The following is an 18,550-nucleotide window of genomic DNA, read 5'->3' as shown; positions in this document are numbered from 1 at the left end:
ATCGACTGGACTTGGGTCTCAGGATGGACTCTGAGGATGCTTGCCATAGATGCAGGCGAAATGTCAAGAGAGAATGCCACTAGAACATGGCCATACAGCCCAAAAAAACCTACAACAACCCAATCTGAAGTTATTTTCGTGAGCTTGCCAGCCCTTCTTGGGTGTTTCAAGCACAGAAAAACAAGGAAATGTTGAACTTTGACAACTGAAGCTTGGGTGTATTTGTCTGGAGAAATTTTGTTTTGTGACAATCAAGGAGAGAACAGGTGACTCTCAGAAGAAGAGGTTTATTCCCTGAAAGGGAGGGATTCAGGTGTGTAAACAGCTAATACTCAAATACATTGTATATAAATTTGCATAACTTAACTGTAATCCTTTTTATCCTTGAAGGTGGGGTCCAGAGGTCTTTAAAAAGCGTCTCTCAGAAAGCGGCAGGCATCATCTTGAGCTTCCTTTGAACCTTTGGTTTTGAGCAACACATCTTCCATTTGGTCCGGTAAGTATTCCTTCTTTCTCATTTGCTGCTGGATCTTTCTATCGTTCCATCCTGTTTCTCTGGAAGGTCTTTTCTACTGTAAAGTGGCATGACTACACTGAATGAACTCTGTGTTTCTATTTTCAACATCAGAGGGATGGATGTATAATTCAGATTTTAGTAAAGGGTAAAAGTTTTCCCCTGACATTAAGTCCAGTTGTGTCCAACTCTGGGGGTTGGTGCTCATCTCCATTTCCAAGCCGAAGAGCCAGTGTTGTCCATGACACCTCCAAGGCATGGCTGGCATGGCTGCATGGAGTGCTGTTACCTTCCTGCAGGAGTGGTACCTATTGAGTTGATGGGGAGATATTGGAAAAACAGATATTTATTTATTTATGCATATGTTGTATGTACTTTACAAGAACTGAAATGTATAGAAAAATCAGGTTCTCTCTGTGTAAGAAAGCCAGCAGGACAGAAGGAATGTTGAAAGGGGGAGAAGAGGGGGACCTGTTATCTATACACTCCAGATACAGAGATTGGTACAAAATAGCCCAGGCTATCGCTAAGTAAGGAGCCTATCCCTCCTCCCTCCTGACAAGTCAAAGTAGGCCCCTTGATTGATGAATGTAAGCTGTAAGCTGTATGCTCCTCTTTAGAAAGAAACACAAAGACATGCCTTTCGCATGCTGGAAGATAGAATTTGATCTTCCTATGCTGCTAAAGTGAGACAGAGAATGATGTCAATGTATGTAGAAGCATGTTTCTTTGTTTGCCTGCATTTGAAGTGTATAAAAGGCAGTCAACGCCTTTATTGAGCACTCTGGTTGCTTTTAGACACAGCTCCACTCCAGAGTTCCAGCTGGAAATAAAAGCCGTACTTTTCTATTTACGGAAAGGATCTCTCTTGATATAATCTCTTCTATAATGCTGCAACATTTCTACTTACATTTGCATGTTTTTGAACTGCTAGGTTGGCAGATGCTGGGGCTAACAGCGGGAACTCACCCCGCTCCCCGGATTTGATCCTGCAACCTTTCAGTCAACAAGTTCAGCAGCTCAGTGGTTTAACCCACTGCATCACTGGGGGCTCCTAATTTGGACTTTAGGTGGTAATTAAGTGGTCATTAAGAAAGACGTCATTCTTCTGTATTTATAGTTGTACTGATTTATTTAACTCTGTTTTTCCTCCCCTAGTTGAAAGACAAGAAGTCCTGTTTGCCAGTTCACCAAGAAGGGCTACCAACATCTCTTATCTCAAGGTGAGTTTCATCCTATTGGTCATCTATTGGGAGGGCTCGGATTGTGTCTTCCTCATGGCAGGAAGATGGCAGGCTAGATGGCCTTTGTGATCCCTTCCAACTCTATGATTCTGTCATCTCGAAATCCAAAACTCCCACCTCTCTTTAGAAAGCCTCAAGAGCCCAGGAAGTGTGAGGAGCACCTCCAGGGAAGGTGTATTTGATGCCTTAGGGAAATGCATCCACCTGGAGAAAGGTTTAGTGGCTGTTTAGGACATTTGCAACGATAGTCTGAAATATCCTTCCCTAAATCTCACAACCACTGGTCCCTATGCTGTTTCCTTTGCCTTCAAGCCATTTCTGACCCTCAGGTGTCCTTCAGGTGAATCTATCCCTGGGTTTTTATGGTGAAACTTTAAAGATGTTTGCCAGCATGGTCTTCCTCTGAAGAGGTTGAGAGAGAGAGACATTTGCCCAGGATTAGCCATTTGGGTTTTTCTTGCTGATTAACCATTCGAACCCTTTAGTCTCCAGAGCCAACCATAGTCCAACTCTCCTTTGATTCTTGTTATGTCCACTTCCTAAACTTCCTAAACTTTTCAATGCGACCCACTCTCTTCAGATTTCATGATGAAGTTTTGCATTTTGGTTTAATATTTGCATTAACTGGGGATCCTTTAAGGGGTTAAGGGGAAACACCGGAGCCCTCCGATTTCCAACTCTGCTTCCCTTTCCTTTGGCAGAATGATCCAGATCTGGATGGGCTTGCTGGCCACTGTGATGATCCTGGTTGGACACGGAGAGGCTCAGAGCTGCAAGCCGGAGCCGCGAGGCCGTTGTAAGAACAGGAAGGGGAGGTCTTTCTCAAAAGGGCTTGGTGATCTCCAGACCACTGGCCCTCTTGGTCACCCCTCTCTGGACACCGTCCTTGAAGTGTGGTGCCCAAACAGGCCATTGACACTTGTCTACTATGTCACCATTTTCCCAGAGATTTAGTCCATGTCCCTGTTTCCCTGGATGTCTGAGCAGATCCTCTGCAGGTTGGAAATGTCCAGTGTTCCAGATATTGCCTTGTTGCAGCTCCAAGCATTCCTCCACAGGCTCTGTGGCTAAGGCTGCTGGGTAGACCTGGGTAACAACGGAAAAATTTGTTTCTAAAATCGATTCTTTTTTTGGGTTTTTTTGCGTTTCGATATTTAAAAGAATTCCAAAATTTTCCCTTAAAAAAGTTCAGTATTTACGAAATTTCGTAAATGTGAAAAAAATTACAAAACATTAACGAATCGATTTCCGAAACAATAACGAATCGATTCGTTAATGGCGGACGCGACCGCGAAATACGCTAAAAAACCTCCAAAAACTTCTGAAGCTTCCCTCTCCCTCTGTTGTTGACTGTTGGTGTGATATTATAATTTTTTTTCACTAATTAAACAAAAAACTTGCCCCAGACATGCGGAAATAATAATGAAACGACCTCAGAACAATAACGAAACGAATACAATAACGAAATACGAAGCATTTACAAAACGTGTTTAAAAATTCGTTTTTTTAAAAAAATTGCTCCAGAATGGTTCGTTATCGTTTTGTAATTGAAAAAAATAACGAATTATTAATGAATTACGAATTAACGAAACGAAACCGCCCAGCCCTACTGGGTAACAACGGAAAAATTTGTTTCTAAAATCGATTCATTTTTTGGGTATTTTGCGTTTCGATATTTAAAAGAATTCCAAAATTTTCCTTTTAAAAAGTTTGATATTTACGAAATTTCGTTAATATTAACGAATCAATTCGTTAAAATGGCGGATGCGGTTGCGCAACGTGAAAATAATAGTTTTAAATAATAGTTTTAACCTTGGAGAAGGAAAGAGGGGGGAAAGAGAGAGAGAGGAGGGGTGAAATCTCTATTCTGGTTTGACAATGCTTCTCAATAATAATAATAATAATAATAATAATAATAATAATAATAATAACAAACCACTTTCTGCCTTCGTGCTTGTAAGGCACAGTCAAAGCACTACTGAAAGATGGCCATCCATTCTTAATAATAATAATAATAATAATAATAATAATAACAAACCACTTTCTGCCTTCGTGCTTGTAAGGCACAGTCAAAGCACTACTGAAAGATGGCCATCCATTCTTAATAATAATAATAATAATAATAATAATAATAATAATAATAAATATAATAGTTTTAATCTGGAGAAGGAAAGAGGGGGGAAAGAGAGAGAGAGGAGGGGTGAGATCTCTATTCTGGTTTGACAATGCTTCTCAATAATAATAATAATAATAACAAACCACTTTCTGCCTTCGTGCTTGTAAGGCACAGTCAAAGCACTACTGAAAGATGGCCATCCATTCTTAATAATAATAATAATAATAATAATAATAATAATAAATATAATAATAAATATAATAAATATAATAGTTTTAATCTGGAGAAGGAAAGAGGGGGGAAAGAGAGAGAGAGGAGGGGTGAGATCTCTATTCTGGTTTGACAATGCTTCTCAATAATAATAATAATAATAATAACAAACCATTTTCTGCCTTCATGCTTGTAAGGCACAGTCAAAGCACTACTGAAAGATGGCCATCCATTCTTAATAATAATAATAATAATAATAAATATAATAAATATAATAGTTTTAACCTGGAGAAGGAAAGAGGTTAGGCAGGCAACAGGCACTGGTCTCTGAGTGCTGCACTGCTGTGTCTCTTTGCCCAATGCACGCAGGCCAGAGTGAGGAACGACGTGAGGTGACGACAGGAGGAGAGGAGAATTTGATCCACTTAAGCAGAGGCCAGGGACCCGGAAGAGGGGTAAATGCCGACCGCTTGCAACCAGAGAGAGGGGAGGGAAACAACTATAAAACTTGCACCAGACATACGGAAATAATAACAAAACAATTACGAAATAGCTTTAAAAATTCGTTTCGTTTTTTAGTTGCTCCTGAATGGTTTGTTATCGCTTCATTATCAAGAAAAATAACGAATTATTAACGAATTACGAAATTAACGAACGAAACCGCCCAGCCCTACTGCTGGGAGCTGAAATTCAGGGACATTGGGGTTGGGGGTGGGATGTTACACAAAGCCTATCTCAATGATATCCCATTGCATCATTGTGTTCTGTTAAGTGTTTAGCATAGTAGCAACTGCCCACTTCAAAAATGATTGCCTGTTTTTGGCCCATGCCTCCAAATCCCCATTTCCTCCTTAGAATAATAGTTCATATGTGTGTCTGTCTCTTGGTTCCAAAATGATGAGAAGTGCATTGTCTCCATCTTGTTGCCCTTCTTCCCCCAGTTCATAACTTGGCCAGAGGCCGTCCAGCCTTCCAGTCCTCTCTCTACCCACTCGAAAATATCGGCTTGGCCAGCAAAGCTGTAGATGGGAATTGCAATGGGGACTGGTCCATCAAGTCATGCATCCACACCAACGATGACTATGAGCCCTGGTGGTACGTGGACCTGGAAGCGGAGTATGCCATTGCTACTGTGGTGGTGAAGAACCGGGAGGACTGCTGCAGGGAAAGACTCGGAGGGGCTCAGATCCGTGTGGGAAACTACGGGGGGAACAACTCCAAATCCAATTTCCTGTGAGTCCCTTTTCTTCTGTCTATATTGCTCGGGCTGAACAACCAGGCTCACTTGATGCTTTCCCCATTGTAGTTCTCTTCCGCATTCATGCTGGTGTTTCTTCTTTGATTTCCTTCAGCAATGTTCCAAGGCTTTGCTATTCCCTTCCATTCTTCAACATGCAAGATACTCCACTTTGGCAGAAAAAATGAAATGCAAAGATACAGAATGGGGGACGCCTGGCTCGAGAGCAGTACGTGTGAAAAAAAACTTGGAGTCCTCGTGGACAACAAGTTAAACATGAGCCAATAATGTGATGTGGTGGCAAAAAAAGCCAATGGGATTTTGGCCTGAATCCACAGGAGCCTAGTGTCTAGATCTAAGGAAGTAATGCTCCCCATGCTCTATTCTGCTTTGGTTAGACCACATCTGGAATATTGTGTCCAATTCTGGGCACCACAATTCAAGAGAGATATTGACAAGCTGGAATGTGTCCAGAGGAGGGCGACTAAAATGATCAAGGGTCTGGAGAACAAGCCCTATGAGGAGCGGCTTAAGGAGCTAGGTATGTTTAGCCTGAAGAAGAGAAGGCTGAGAGGAGACATGATGAGGGCCATGTATAAATATGTGAGAGGAAGCCACAGGGAGGAGGAGGGAGCAAGCTTCCTTTCTGCTTCCTTGGAGACTAGGACGCATTGGAACAATGGCTTCAAACTACAAGAGAGGAGATTCCATCTGAACATGAGGAAGAACTTCCTGACTGTGAGAGCCGTTCAGCAGTGGAACTCTCTGCCCCGGAGTGTGGTGGAGGCTCCTTCTTTGGAAGCTTTTAAACAGAGGCTGGATGGCCATCTGTCAGGGGTGATTTGAATGCAATATTCCTTCTTCTTGGCAGAATGGGGTTGGACTGGATGAAGGCCCAGGAGGTCTCTTCCAACTCTTTGATTCTAGGATTCTATGATTCTATGAACATACATGTGTAATAGGATTTGGCATTTTTTCTGTGTATATTTACTGTAGAATTTTGAGCACCACTTGCTTTGGAAGGGAAATTAATGCACTGGTACTGTGGTTACTGCAATCATAGAATCATAGAATCAGAGTTGGAAGAGACCTCATGGGCCATCCAGTCCAACCTCCTTCCAAGAAGGAGGAAAATTGCATTAAAAGCACCTCCGACAGATGGCCATCCAGCCTCTGTTTAAAAGCTTCCAAAGAAGGAGCCTCCACCACACTCCGGGGCAGAGAGTTCCACTGCTGAACGGCTCTCACAGTCAGGAAGTTCTTTCTAATGTTCAGATGGAATCTCCTTTCTTGAAGTTTGAAGCCATTGTTCCGTGTCCAAGTCTCCAGGGCAGTGGAAAGGAAGCTTGCTCCCTCCTCCATGTGACTCCCCTCACATATTTATACATTGCTATCATGTCTCCTCTCATCCTTCTCTTCTTCAGGCTAAACATGCCCAGCTCTTTAAGCTGCTCCTCATAGGGCTTGTTCTCCAGACCCTTGATCATTTTAGTCGCCCTCCTCTGGACACTTTCCGGCTTGCCAATATCTCTCTTCAATTGCAGTGCCCAGAATTGGATGCAGTATTCCAGGTGTGGTCTACCCAAGGCGGAATAGAGCTTGGGGAGTAGGACTTCCCTAGATCTAGACACTATGCTCCTCTTGATGCGGGCCAAAAAGGAAAGAGACAATCCCAACAGACCCAGCCGAGAGAAAGAGCTGGGTTTGTTTGATGTGTGTGTATGCATGTGTAGGTGTTTCCTGGGATGGGACAGGTTAAGGGAATTATATAATTTTAAAATTTATCTTGAGGCTGAGTAGGTGGAGCCCGAGAGGTGAGTAAAAAGTCAATCCTGAGGTGTTGGAGTCCCATTCACACTTCCTGTAATATTTCAACCCACCAACAGTTTCCCAAGCTCATACATTATATCAAGCCGCCCTGAGTCCCCCTCCGGGGGTTGAGAAGGATATGGTTCAAATATTTGAAATTAATAATAAGTTTCCCCCGGTGTCAGGGGATATGTCTATGGTTGTAATCCAGTTTTTCTGTATGTGTGTGTGTCTTCGCCCCTCTCTGTTTATTAATAAAGCATACACATGAATCAAGACACAGACGAAACTCTAAAATGTTTTGTCAATGCAAACCTCTATAAAGGGTGTGAGGCCATGGTCTTCTTTGGATGGGCATTGCCTCTGGCCTGAGGGATTTCCTGCTAAACCAGATTTAGGCTTGGTAAATGATTAGATTAATCCTCCCAGGAATGTTTGGGGCTGGGCTGGGGCTGGGCCGGGGCTGGGCTTGGCTGAATCCCAGCCAAACTCTAAAATATGTTATAATTTTATAATTAATATTAAGGGAGGTGTCGATATTTCAATAACATGTTGGCTTTGATCTTTAAAGCCTTCCATGGTTGGGTCCAGGTTCCCTGCAGGTTCCTTTTAGCTCTTTTATATCTCTCTTCACTGCATTCTTTCCCTTCTACTTGGTCATGTGATCCATTAATGATTTCTTCCTCCTGCTTTCCCTCCACTGTCCTCTCCCTGCAGCTGTGGGACCATCACAGACACCCGTGCAGACTCCATGAGCACCATCAGCTGCTATGGGTCCAAGGGCCGCTACGTGAGCATCAACATACCTGGCCGAAAAGAATGGCTCCATGTCTGCGAGGTGGAAGTCTATGGCACCAAGGTGTACGGTCAGGGCTAAAAGAGTTCACCCGTGCAGATGGTAAAATCCATGACTGTGAACAATAAACTTCCTCTGATCCAGCTTTGTTAGTCTGGCCTCTTACTGATCTTTGTATTTTAGTTATGTGGTATTTGCTTATAGTTCACATGTCACCACAAAAATGAGTTGTAAGCAAATACCACAACAAGAATTGAGAATTTACTTTAAAAAGGGAATTGTCTGAACCTTCATCAGTGGCCCAGTAAGTGTGACCTGAAATTGGGAGTTGTCCAAGGCAAGAACTTACAAAGGATTAGGGGTGTGCAATTTAGGAAAACCCCACCTCCTTTTCAGTCCTGTTTTTGGCTAGGCTCCCTAATAGAATCAAAGCACCCCTGACAGATGGCCATCCAGTCTCTGCTTAAAGGCCTCCAATGCGACGCCTGGGGAAATGCGCGTACCCCTTCGCACAGTGGCACACATCCTCCACTTTTGCTCCATAGACCTGACAGATGTTTACAAGCTTCCAAAGAAGGAGCCTCCACCACACTCCAGTGCAGAGAGTTCCACTGCTAAACAGCTCTCACAGTCAGGAAGTTTTTCTTTAAGTTCAGATGGAATCTCCTTTCTTGTAGTTTGAAGCCATTGTTATGCGTCCTAGTCTCCAGGGAAGCAGAAAGGAAGCTTGCTCGCTCCTCCCTGTGGCTTCCTCTCACATATTTATACATGGCTATCATATCTCCTCTCAGCCTTCTCTTCTTCAGGCTAAACATGCCCAGCTCCTTAAGCCGCTCCTCATAGGGCTTGTTCTCCAGACCCTTGATCATTTTAGTCGCCCTCCTCTGGACACATTCCAGCTTGTCAATATATCTCTTGAATTGTGGTGCCCAGAATTGGACACAATATTCCAGGTGTGGTCTAACCAAGGGGTAGCATTAGGCAGATAAATGCAGAATATATAGTTTTCCATTCATTTTCCCCTGTGCCCACCCCCTGGGCTGGCTTTGCTGTGATTGGCTGTGATGCCAGCAAACTGGGAGGAGCAGCCGGGGACCAAGGCAGCTCATCCAATCAGAGACAGAGCCCCGCTTCGGCCGCTCAGCCAATGATAAGAGAGGAGGCGGGCAGAAGTGGAAACAATGAAAAAAAAGTCATGATCATGGTTTATGAATGGCCCTTTCTGCGCCTGTATGAGAAGTGATTGAGGCGATAGCTTGAGCCCTCCAGCCTTGATCCTGGCTATTGTCTTGAGTTTCTTGAAACAACATCTCTGTCTGGCCCCAAAGAGCCAGTTCCATTGTCTCAAAGTCCTCCTATATTGATGGGGAAATGGCCTAGCGGGGAGAAGCAGTGACAATCCCTTGGTCCTCGCGGTCGAGGAAGTGCCCTTTGTGTTGAATACGTGTCATTGTCCATGGGTCCCTTGCCCTAGGTGCTCTGGTCACAAAAGACCCTCTGAAGTCCAGGAAAGGGGCTATTTGCTTATTGTCCATACTGATGGGTTTCTGCCAAGTCCTTTGTCAAGGGATTATTAGCTCAGGAAGTCTTGCAATTCCTGGGCCATGAGTTGCTGGGCATAGTTCATGAGGAGGTCACACTGCTCATTATTTTAATATAACTATATATACATATACCGGAGCCCCCAGTGGCGCAGTGGGTTAAAGCGCTGAGCTGCTGAGCTTGTTGATCGAAAGGTCGCAGGTTCGATTCCAGGGAGCGGCGGGAGCTTCTGCTGTCAGCCCTAGCTTCTGCCAACCTAGCAGTTCGAAAACATGCAAATGTGAGTAGATCAATAGGTACCGCTCCGGCGGGAAGGTAAGGGCGCTCCATGCAGTCATGCCGGCCACATGACCTTGGAGGTGTCTACGGACAACGCTGGCTCTTCGGCTTAGAAATTGAGATGAGCACCACACCCCAGAGTCAGACAAGACTGGACTTAATGTCAGGGGACTACCTTTACCTTATACATATTAGGCTTGGGCGATCAAGAGAAAAAATGGTTCTAAACTCGTTTCGTATATAGGGGGTGCTGGAGATTCGATTTTAAAATGATTTCTGAAATTTTCTTGATAAAAGAATCTGAAGTTGCAGGCAATCCGAATCGCTTTGTTTGCTTCGTTAATGGAGGGTGCCCCTCCCTCCCTCCCTCTCTCCAGAACCATTAAGTAAATTTGACAAAGTCAGCCTAAACAAACAGTTTTAAAATCTCACGGTTTCCCTTCCTTGGTGGCGAGCTGCCATGGCTAAGCAGAGCTCTCCTTGAAGGCCACGCCCCCAGCGACCTTCAAGGAGAGCTGTGCTTAGCCACGCCCACCTCATAGAATCATAGAATCATAGGATCAAAGAGTTGGAAGAGACCTCCTGGGCCATCCAGTCCACCCCCATTCTGCCAAGAAGCAGGAATATTGCATTCAAATCACCCCTGACAGATGGCCATCCGGCCCCTGTTTAAAAGCTTCCAAAGAAGGAGCCTCCACCACACTCCGGGGCAGAGAGTTCCACTGCTGAACGGCTCTCACAGTCAGGAAGTTCTTCCTCATCATAGAATCATAGAATCAAAGAGTTGGAAGAGACCTCCTGGGCCATCCAGTCCAACCCCATTCTGCCAAGAAGCAGGAATATTGCATTCAAATCACCCCTGACAGATGGCCATCCGGCCCCTGTTTAAAAGCTTCCAAAGAAGGAGCCTCCACCACACTCCGAGGCAGAGAGTTCCACTGCTGAACGGCTCTCACAGTCAGGGAGTTCTTCCTCATGTTCAGATGGAATCTCCTTTCTTGTAGTTTGAAGCCATTGTTCCATTGCGTCCTAGTCTCCAGGGAAGCAGAAAACAAGCTTGCTCCCTCCTCCTCCCTGTGGCTTCCTCTCACATATTTATACATGGCTATCATATCCCCCCTCAGCCTTCTCTTCTTCAGGCTAAACATGCCCAGCTCCTTAAGCCATTCCTCACAGGGCTTGTTCTCCAGACCCTTGATCATTTTAGTCGCCCTCCTCTCGACACATTCCAGCTTGTCAATATCTCTCTTGAATTGTGGTGCCCAGAATTGGACACAGTATTCCAAGCGTGGTCTAACCAAGGGGTAGCATTAGGCAGATAAATGCAGAATATATAGTTTTCCATTCATTTTCCCCTGTGCCCACCCCCTGGGCCGGCTTTGCTGTGATTGGCTGTGATGCCAGCAAGCCGGGAGGACAGCTGGGGACCAAGGCAGCTCATCCAATCAGAGACAGAGCCCCGCTTCGGCCGCTCAGCCAATGATAAGAGAGGAGGCGGGCAGAAGTGGAAACAATGAAAAAAAATGTCATGATGATGGTTTATGAATGGCCCTTTCTGCGCCTGTATGACAAGTGATCGAGGCGATAGCTTGAGCCCTCCAGCCTTGATCCTGGCTATTGTCTTGAGTTTCTTGAAACAACATCTCTGTCTGGCCCCAAAGAGCCAGTTCCATTGTCTCAAAGTCCTCCTATATTGATGGGGAAATGGCCTAGCGGGGAGAAGCAGTGACAATCCCTTGGTCCTCGCGGTCGAGGAAGTGCCCTTTGTGTTGAATACGTGTCATTGTCCATGGGTCCCTTGCCCTAGGTGCTCTGGTCACAAAAGACCCTCTGAAGTCCAGGAAAGGGGCTATTTGCTTATTGTCCATACTGATGGGTTTCTGCCAAGTCCTTTGTCAAGGGATTATTAGCTCAGGAAGTCTTGCAATTCCTGGGCCATGAGTTGCTGGGCATAGTTCATGAGGAGGTCACACTGCTCATTATTTTAATATAACTATATATACATATACCGGAGCCCCCAGTGGCGCAGTGGGTTAAAGCGCTGAGCTGCTGAGCTTGTTGATCGAAAGGTCGCAGGTTCGATTCCAGGGAGCGGCGGGAGCTTCTGCTGTCAGCCCTAGCTTCTGCCAACCTAGCAGTTCGAAAACATGCAAATGTGAGTAGATCAATAGGTACCGCTCCGGCGGGAAGGTAAGGGCGCTCCATGCAGTCATGCCGGCCACATGACCTTGGAGGTGTCTACGGACAACGCTGGCTCTTCGGCTTAGAAATTGAGATGAGCACCACACCCCAGAGTCAGACAAGACTGGACTTAATGTCAGGGGACTACCTTTACCTTATACATATTAGGCTTGGGCGATCAAGAGAAAAAATGGTTCTAAACTCGTTTCGTATATAGGGGGTGCTGGAGATTCGATTTTAAAATGATTTCTGAAATTTTCTTGATAAAAGAATCTGAAGTTGCAGGCAATCCGAATCGCTTTGTTTGCTTCGTTAATGGAGGGTGCCCCTCCCTCCCTCCCTCTCTCCAGAACCATTAAGTAAATTTGACAAAGTCAGCCTAAACAAACAGTTTTAAAATCTCACGGTTTCCCTTCCTTGGTGGCGAGCTGCCATGGCTAAGCAGAGCTCTCCTTGAAGGCCACGCCCCCAGCGACCTTCAAGGAGAGCTGTGCTTAGCCACGCCCACCTCATAGAATCATAGAATCATAGGATCAAAGAGTTGGAAGAGACCTCCTGGGCCATCCAGTCCACCCCCATTCTGCCAAGAAGCAGGAATATTGCATTCAAATCACCCCTGACAGATGGCCATCCGGCCCCTGTTTAAAAGCTTCCAAAGAAGGAGCCTCCACCACACTCCGGGGCAGAGAGTTCCACTGCTGAACGGCTCTCACAGTCAGGAAGTTCTTCCTCATCATAGAATCATAGAATCAAAGAGTTGGAAGAGACCTCCTGGGCCATCCAGTCCAACCCCATTCTGCCAAGAAGCAGGAATATTGCATTCAAATCACCCCTGACAGATGGCCATCCGGCCCCTGTTTAAAAGCTTCCAAAGAAGGAGCCTCCACCACACTCCGAGGCAGAGAGTTCCACTGCTGAACGGCTCTCACAGTCAGGGAGTTCTTCCTCATGTTCAGATGGAATCTCCTTTCTTGTAGTTTGAAGCCATTGTTCCATTGCGTCCTAGTCTCCAGGGAAGCAGAAAACAAGCTTGCTCCCTCCTCCTCCCTGTGGCTTCCTCTCACATATTTATACATGGCTATCATATCCCCCCTCAGCCTTCTCTTCTTCAGGCTAAACATGCCCAGCTCCTTAAGCCATTCCTCACAGGGCTTGTTCTCCAGACCCTTGATCATTTTAGTCGCCCTCCTCTCGACACATTCCAGCTTGTCAATATCTCTCTTGAATTGTGGTGCCCAGAATTGGACACAGTATTCCAAGCGTGGTCTAACCAAGGGGTAGCATTAGGCAGATAAATGCAGAATATATAGTTTTCCATTCATTTTCCCCTGTGCCCACCCCCTGGGCCGGCTTTGCTGTGATTGGCTGTGATGCCAGCAAGCCGGGAGGACAGCTGGGGACCAAGGCAGCTCATCCAATCAGAGACAGAGCCCCGCTTCGGCCGCTCAGCCAATGATAAGAGAGGAGGCGGGCAGAAGTGGAAACAATGAAAAAAAATGTCATGATGATGGTTTATGAATGGCCCTTTCTGCGCCTGTATGACAAGTGATCGAGGCGATAGCTTGAGCCCTCCAGCCTTGATCCTGGCTATTGTCTTGAGTTTCTTGAAACAACATCTCTGTCTGGCCCCAAAGAGCCAGTTCCATTGTCTCAAAGTCCTCCTATATTGATGGGGAAATGGCCTAGCGGGGAGAAGCAGTGACAATCCCTTGGTCCTCGCGGTCGAGGAAGTGCCCTTTGTGTTGAATACGTGTCATTGTCCATGGGTCCCTTGCCCTAGGTGCTCTGGTCACAAAAGACCCTCTGAAGTCCAGGAAAGGGGCTATTTGCTTATTGTCCATACTGATGGGTTTCTGCCAAGTCCTTTGTCAAGGGATTATTAGCTCAGGAAGTCTTGCAATTCCTGGGCCATGAGTTGCTGGGCATAGTTCATGAGGAGGTCACACTGCTCATTATTTTAATATAACTATATATACATATACCGGAGCCCCCAGTGGCGCAGTGGGTTAAAGCGCTGAGCTGCTGAGCTTGTTGATCGAAAGGTCGCAGGTTCGATTCCAGGGAGCGGCGGGAGCTTCTGCTGTCAGCCCTAGCTTCTGCCAACCTAGCAGTTCGAAAACATGCAAATGTGAGTAGATCAATAGGTACCGCTCCGGCGGGAAGGTAAGGGCGCTCCATGCAGTCATGCAGGCCACATGACCTTGGAGGTTTCTACAGACAACGCTGGCTCTTCGGCTTAGAAATTGAGATGAGCACCACACCCCAGAGTCAGACAAGACTGGACTTAATGTCAGGGGACTACCTTTACCTTATACATATTAGGCTTGGGCGATCAAGAGAAAAAATGGTTCTAAACTCGTTTCGTATATAGGGGGTGCTGGAGATTCGATTTTAAAATGATTTCTGAAATTTTCTTGATAAAAGAATCTGAAGTTGCAGGCAATCCGAATCGCTTTGTTTGCTTCGTTAATGGAGGGTGCCCCTCCCTCCCTCCCTCTCTCCAGAACCATTAAGTAAATTTGACAAAGTCAGCCTAAACAAACAGTTTTAAAATCTCACGGTTTCCCTTCCTTGGTGGCGAGCTGCCATGGCTAAGCAGAGCTCTCCTTGAAGGCCACGCCCCCAGCGACCTTCAAGGAGAGCTGTGCTTAGCCACGCCCACCTCATAGAATCATAGAATCATAGGATCAAAGAGTTGGAAGAGACCTCCTGGGCCATCCAGTCCACCCCCATTCTGCCAAGAAGCAGGAATATTGCATTCAAATCACCCCTGACAGATGGCCATCCGGCCCCTGTTTAAAAGCTTCCAAAGAAGGAGCCTCCACCACACTCCGGGGCAGAGAGTTCCACTGCTGAACGGCTCTCACAGTCAGGAAGTTCTTCCTCATCATAGAATCATAGAATCAAAGAGTTGGAAGAGACCTCCTGGGCCATCCAGTCCACCCCCATTCTGCCAAGAAGCAGGAATATTGCATTCAAATCACCCCTGACAGATGGCCATCCGGCCCCTGTTTAAAAGCTTCCAAAGAAGGAGCCTCCACCACACTCCGGGGCAGAGAGTTCCACTGCTGAACGGCTCTCACAGTCAGGAAGTTCTTCCTCATCATAGAATCATAGAATCAAAGAGTTGGAAGAGACCTCCTGGGCCATCCAGTCCAACCCCATTCTGCCAAGAAGCAGGAATATTGCATTCAAATCACCCCTGACAGATGGCCATCCGGCCCCTGTTTAAAAGCTTCCAAAGAAGGAGCCTCCACCACACTCCGAGGCAGAGAGTTCCACTGCTGAACGGCTCTCACAGTCAGGGAGTTCTTCCTCATGTTCAGATGGAATCTCCTTTCTTGTAGTTTGAAGCCATTGTTCCATTGCGTCCTAGTCTCCAGGGAAGCAGAAAACAAGCTTGCTCCCTCCTCCTCCCTGTGGCTTCCTCTCACATATTTATACATGGCTATCATATCCCCCCTCAGCCTTCTCTTCTTCAGGCTAAACATGCCCAGCTCCTTAAGCCATTCCTCACAGGGCTTGTTCTCCAGACCCTTGATCATTTTAGTCGCCCTCCTCTCGACACATTCCAGCTTGTCAATATCTCTCTTGAATTGTGGTGCCCAGAATTGGACACAGTATTCCAAGCGTGGTCTAACCAAGGGGTAGCATTAGGCAGATAAATGCAGAATATATAGTTTTCCATTCATTTTCCCCTGTGCCCACCCCCTGGGCCGGCTTTGCTGTGATTGGCTGTGATGCCAGCAAGCCGGGAGGACAGCTGGGGACCAAGGCAGCTCATCCAATCAGAGACAGAGCCCCGCTTCGGCCGCTCAGCCAATGATAAGAGAGGAGGCGGGCAGAAGTGGAAACAATGAAAAAAAATGTCATGATGATGGTTTATGAATGGCCCTTTCTGCGCCTGTATGACAAGTGATCGAGGCGATAGCTTGAGCCCTCCAGCCTTGATCCTGGCTATTGTCTTGAGTTTCTTGAAACAACATCTCTGTCTGGCCCCAAAGAGCCAGTTCCATTGTCTCAAAGTCCTCCTATATTGATGGGGAAATGGCCTAGCGGGGAGAAGCAGTGACAATCCCTTGGTCCTCGCGGTCGAGGAAGTGCCCTTTGTGTTGAATACGTGTCATTGTCCATGGGTCCCTTGCCCTAGGTGCTCTGGTCACAAAAGACCCTCTGAAGTCCAGGAAAGGGGCTATTTGCTTATTGTCCATACTGATGGGTTTCTGCCAAGTCCTTTGTCAAGGGATTATTAGCTCAGGAAGTCTTGCAATTCCTGGGCCATGAGTTGCTGGGCATAGTTCATGAGGAGGTCACACTGCTCATTATTTTAATATAACTATATATACATATACCGGAGCCCCCAGTGGCGCAGTGGGTTAAAGCGCTGAGCTGCTGAGCTTGTTGATCGAAAGGTCGCAGGTTCGATTCCAGGGAGCGGCGGGAGCTTCTGCTGTCAGCCCTAGCTTCTGCCAACCTAGCAGTTCGAAAACATGCAAATGTGAGTAGATCAATAGGTACCGCTCCGGCGGGAAGGTAAGGGCGCTCCATGCAGTCATGCAGGCCACATGACCTTGGAGGTTTCTACAGACAACGCTGGCTCTTCGGCTTAGAAATTGAGATGAGCACCACACCCCAGAGTCAGACAAGACTGGACTTAATGTCAGGGGACTACCTTTACCTTATACATATTAGGCTTGGGCGATCAAGAGAAAAAATGGTTCTAAACTCGTTTCGTATATAGGGGGTGCTGGAGATTCGATTTTAAAATGATTTCTGAAATTTTCTTGATAAAAGAATCTGAAGTTGCAGGCAATCCGAATCGCTTTGTTTGCTTCGTTAATGGAGGGTGCCCCTCCCTCCCTCCCTCTCTCCAGAACCATTAAGTAAATTTGACAAAGTCAGCCTAAACAAACAGTTTTAAAATCTCACGGTTTCCCTTCCTTGGTGGCGAGCTGCCATGGCTAAGCAGAGCTCTCCTTGAAGGCCACGCCCCCAGCGACCTTCAAGGAGAGCTGTGCTTAGCCACGCCCACCTCATAGAATCATAGAATCATAGGATCAAAGAGTTGGAAGAGACCTCCTGGGCCATCCAGTCCACCCCCATTCTGCCAAGAAGCAGGAATATTGCATTCAAATCACCCCTGACAGATGGCCATCCGGCCCCTGTTTAAAAGCTTCCAAAGAAGGAGCCTCCACCACACTCCGGGGCAGAGAGTTCCACTGCTGAACGGCTCTCACAGTCAGGAAGTTCTTCCTCATCATAGAATCATAGAATCAAAGAGTTGGAAGAGACCTCCTGGGCCATCCAGTCCAACCCCATTCTGCCAAGAAGCAGGAATATTGCATTCAAATCACCCCTGACAGATGGCCATCCGGCCCCTGTTTAAAAGCTTCCAAAGAAGGAGCCTCCACCACACTCCGAGGCAGAGAGTTCCACTGCTGAACGGCTCTCACAGTCAGGGAGTTCTTCCTAATGTTCAGATGGAATCTCCTTTCTTGTAGTTTGAAGCCATTGTTCCATTGCGTCCTAGTCTCCAGGGAAGCAGAAAACAAGCTTGCTCCCTCCTCCTCCCTGTGGCTTCCTCTCACATATTTATACATGGCTATCATATCCCCCCTCAGCCTTCTCTTCTTCAGGCTAAACATGCCCAGCTCCTTAAGCCATTCCTCACAGGGCTTGTTCTCCAGACCCTTGATCATTTTAGTCGCCCTCCTCTCGACACATTCCAGCTTGTCAATATCTCTCTTGAATTGTGGTGCCCAGAATTGGACACAGTATTCCAAGCGTGGTCTAACCAAGGGGTAGCATTAGGCAGATAAATGCAGAATATATAGTTTTCCATTCATTTTCCCCTGTGCCCACCCCCTGGGCCGGCTTTGCTGTGATTGGCTGTGATGCCAGCAAGCCGGGAGGACAGCTGGGGACCAAGGCAGCTCATCCAATCAGAGACAGAGCCCCGCTTCGGCCGCTCAGCCAATGATAAGAGAGGAGGCGGGCAGAAGTGGAAACAATGAAAAAAAATGTCATGATGATGGTTTATGAATGGCCCTTTCTGCGCCTGTATGACAAGTGATCGAGGCGATAGCTTGAGCCCTCCAGCCTTGATCCTGGCTATTGTCTTGAGTTTCTTGAAACAACATCTCTGTCTGGCCCCAAAGAGCCAGTTCCATTGTCTCAAAGTCCTCCTATATTGATGGGGAAATGGCCTAGCGGGGAGAAGCAGTGACAATCCCTTGGTCCTCGCGGTCGAGGAAGTGCCCTTTGTGTTGAATACGTGTCATTGTCCATGGGTCCCTTGCCCTAGGTGCTCTGGTCACAAAAGACCCTCTGAAGTCCAGGAAAGGGGCTATTTGCTTATTGTCCATACTGATGGGTTTCTGCCAAGTCCTTTGTCAAGGGATTATTAGCTCAGGAAGTCTTGCAATTCCTGGGCCATGAGTTGCTGGGCATAGTTCATGAGGAGGTCACACTGCTCATTATTTTAATATAACTATATATACATATACCGGAGCCCCCAGTGGCGCAGTGGGTTAAAGCGCTGAGCTGCTGAGCTTGTTGATCGAAAGGTCGCAGGTTCGATTCCAGGGAGCGGCGGGAGCTTCTGCTGTCAGCCCTAGCTTCT

General features: G+C 46.6%; 1 protein-coding gene across 2 annotated transcripts; it reads left to right on the top strand.

The window, feature by feature from the left end:
• The first annotated feature begins 337 nt into the window (after positions 1-337).
• On the top strand, positions 338-8,057 carry LOC137096901 (fucolectin-like). 2 transcript variants are annotated; one of them, XM_067467217.1, is made up of 5 exons: positions 338-496; positions 1,673-1,737; positions 2,460-2,554; positions 5,026-5,317; positions 7,848-8,057. In XM_067467217.1, the coding sequence occupies exons 3-5, from the start codon at positions 2,461-2,463 to the stop codon at positions 8,005-8,007; spliced, it is 546 nt and encodes a 181-aa protein (XP_067323318.1). In that variant the 5' UTR covers positions 338-496; positions 1,673-1,737; position 2,460; the 3' UTR covers positions 8,008-8,057. The 2 variants fall into 2 exon arrangements, with proteins under 2 accessions (XP_067323318.1, XP_067323319.1); XM_067467218.1 differs by lacking the exon at positions 338-496 and having other exon boundaries at positions 1,647-1,737.
• Positions 8,058-18,550: the final 10,493 nt, after the last annotated feature.

The sequence above is a fragment of the Anolis sagrei genome, chromosome 4 (assembly GCF_037176765.1).
Source record: "Anolis sagrei isolate rAnoSag1 chromosome 4, rAnoSag1.mat, whole genome shotgun sequence".
Taxonomy (NCBI): Eukaryota; Metazoa; Chordata; class Lepidosauria; order Squamata; family Dactyloidae; genus Anolis; species Anolis sagrei.
Note: the sequence above shows the minus strand (reverse complement) of the source record. Positions and strands in the feature narration are given on the sequence as shown.

Excerpts from the sequence above, each read along its gene's own strand:
- LOC137096901 (XM_067467217.1), top strand. The coding sequence starts at position 2,461 with ATGATCCAGATCTGGATGGGCTTGCTGGCCACTGTGATGATCCTGGTT. Across the intron at positions 2,555-5,025 it reads GCCGGAGCCGCGAGGCCGTT|TTCATAACTTGGCCAGAGGC; the intron begins GTAAGAACAGGA and ends TTCTTCCCCCAG. Across the intron at positions 5,318-7,847 it reads AACTCCAAATCCAATTTCCT|CTGTGGGACCATCACAGACA; the intron begins GTGAGTCCCTTT and ends CTCTCCCTGCAG.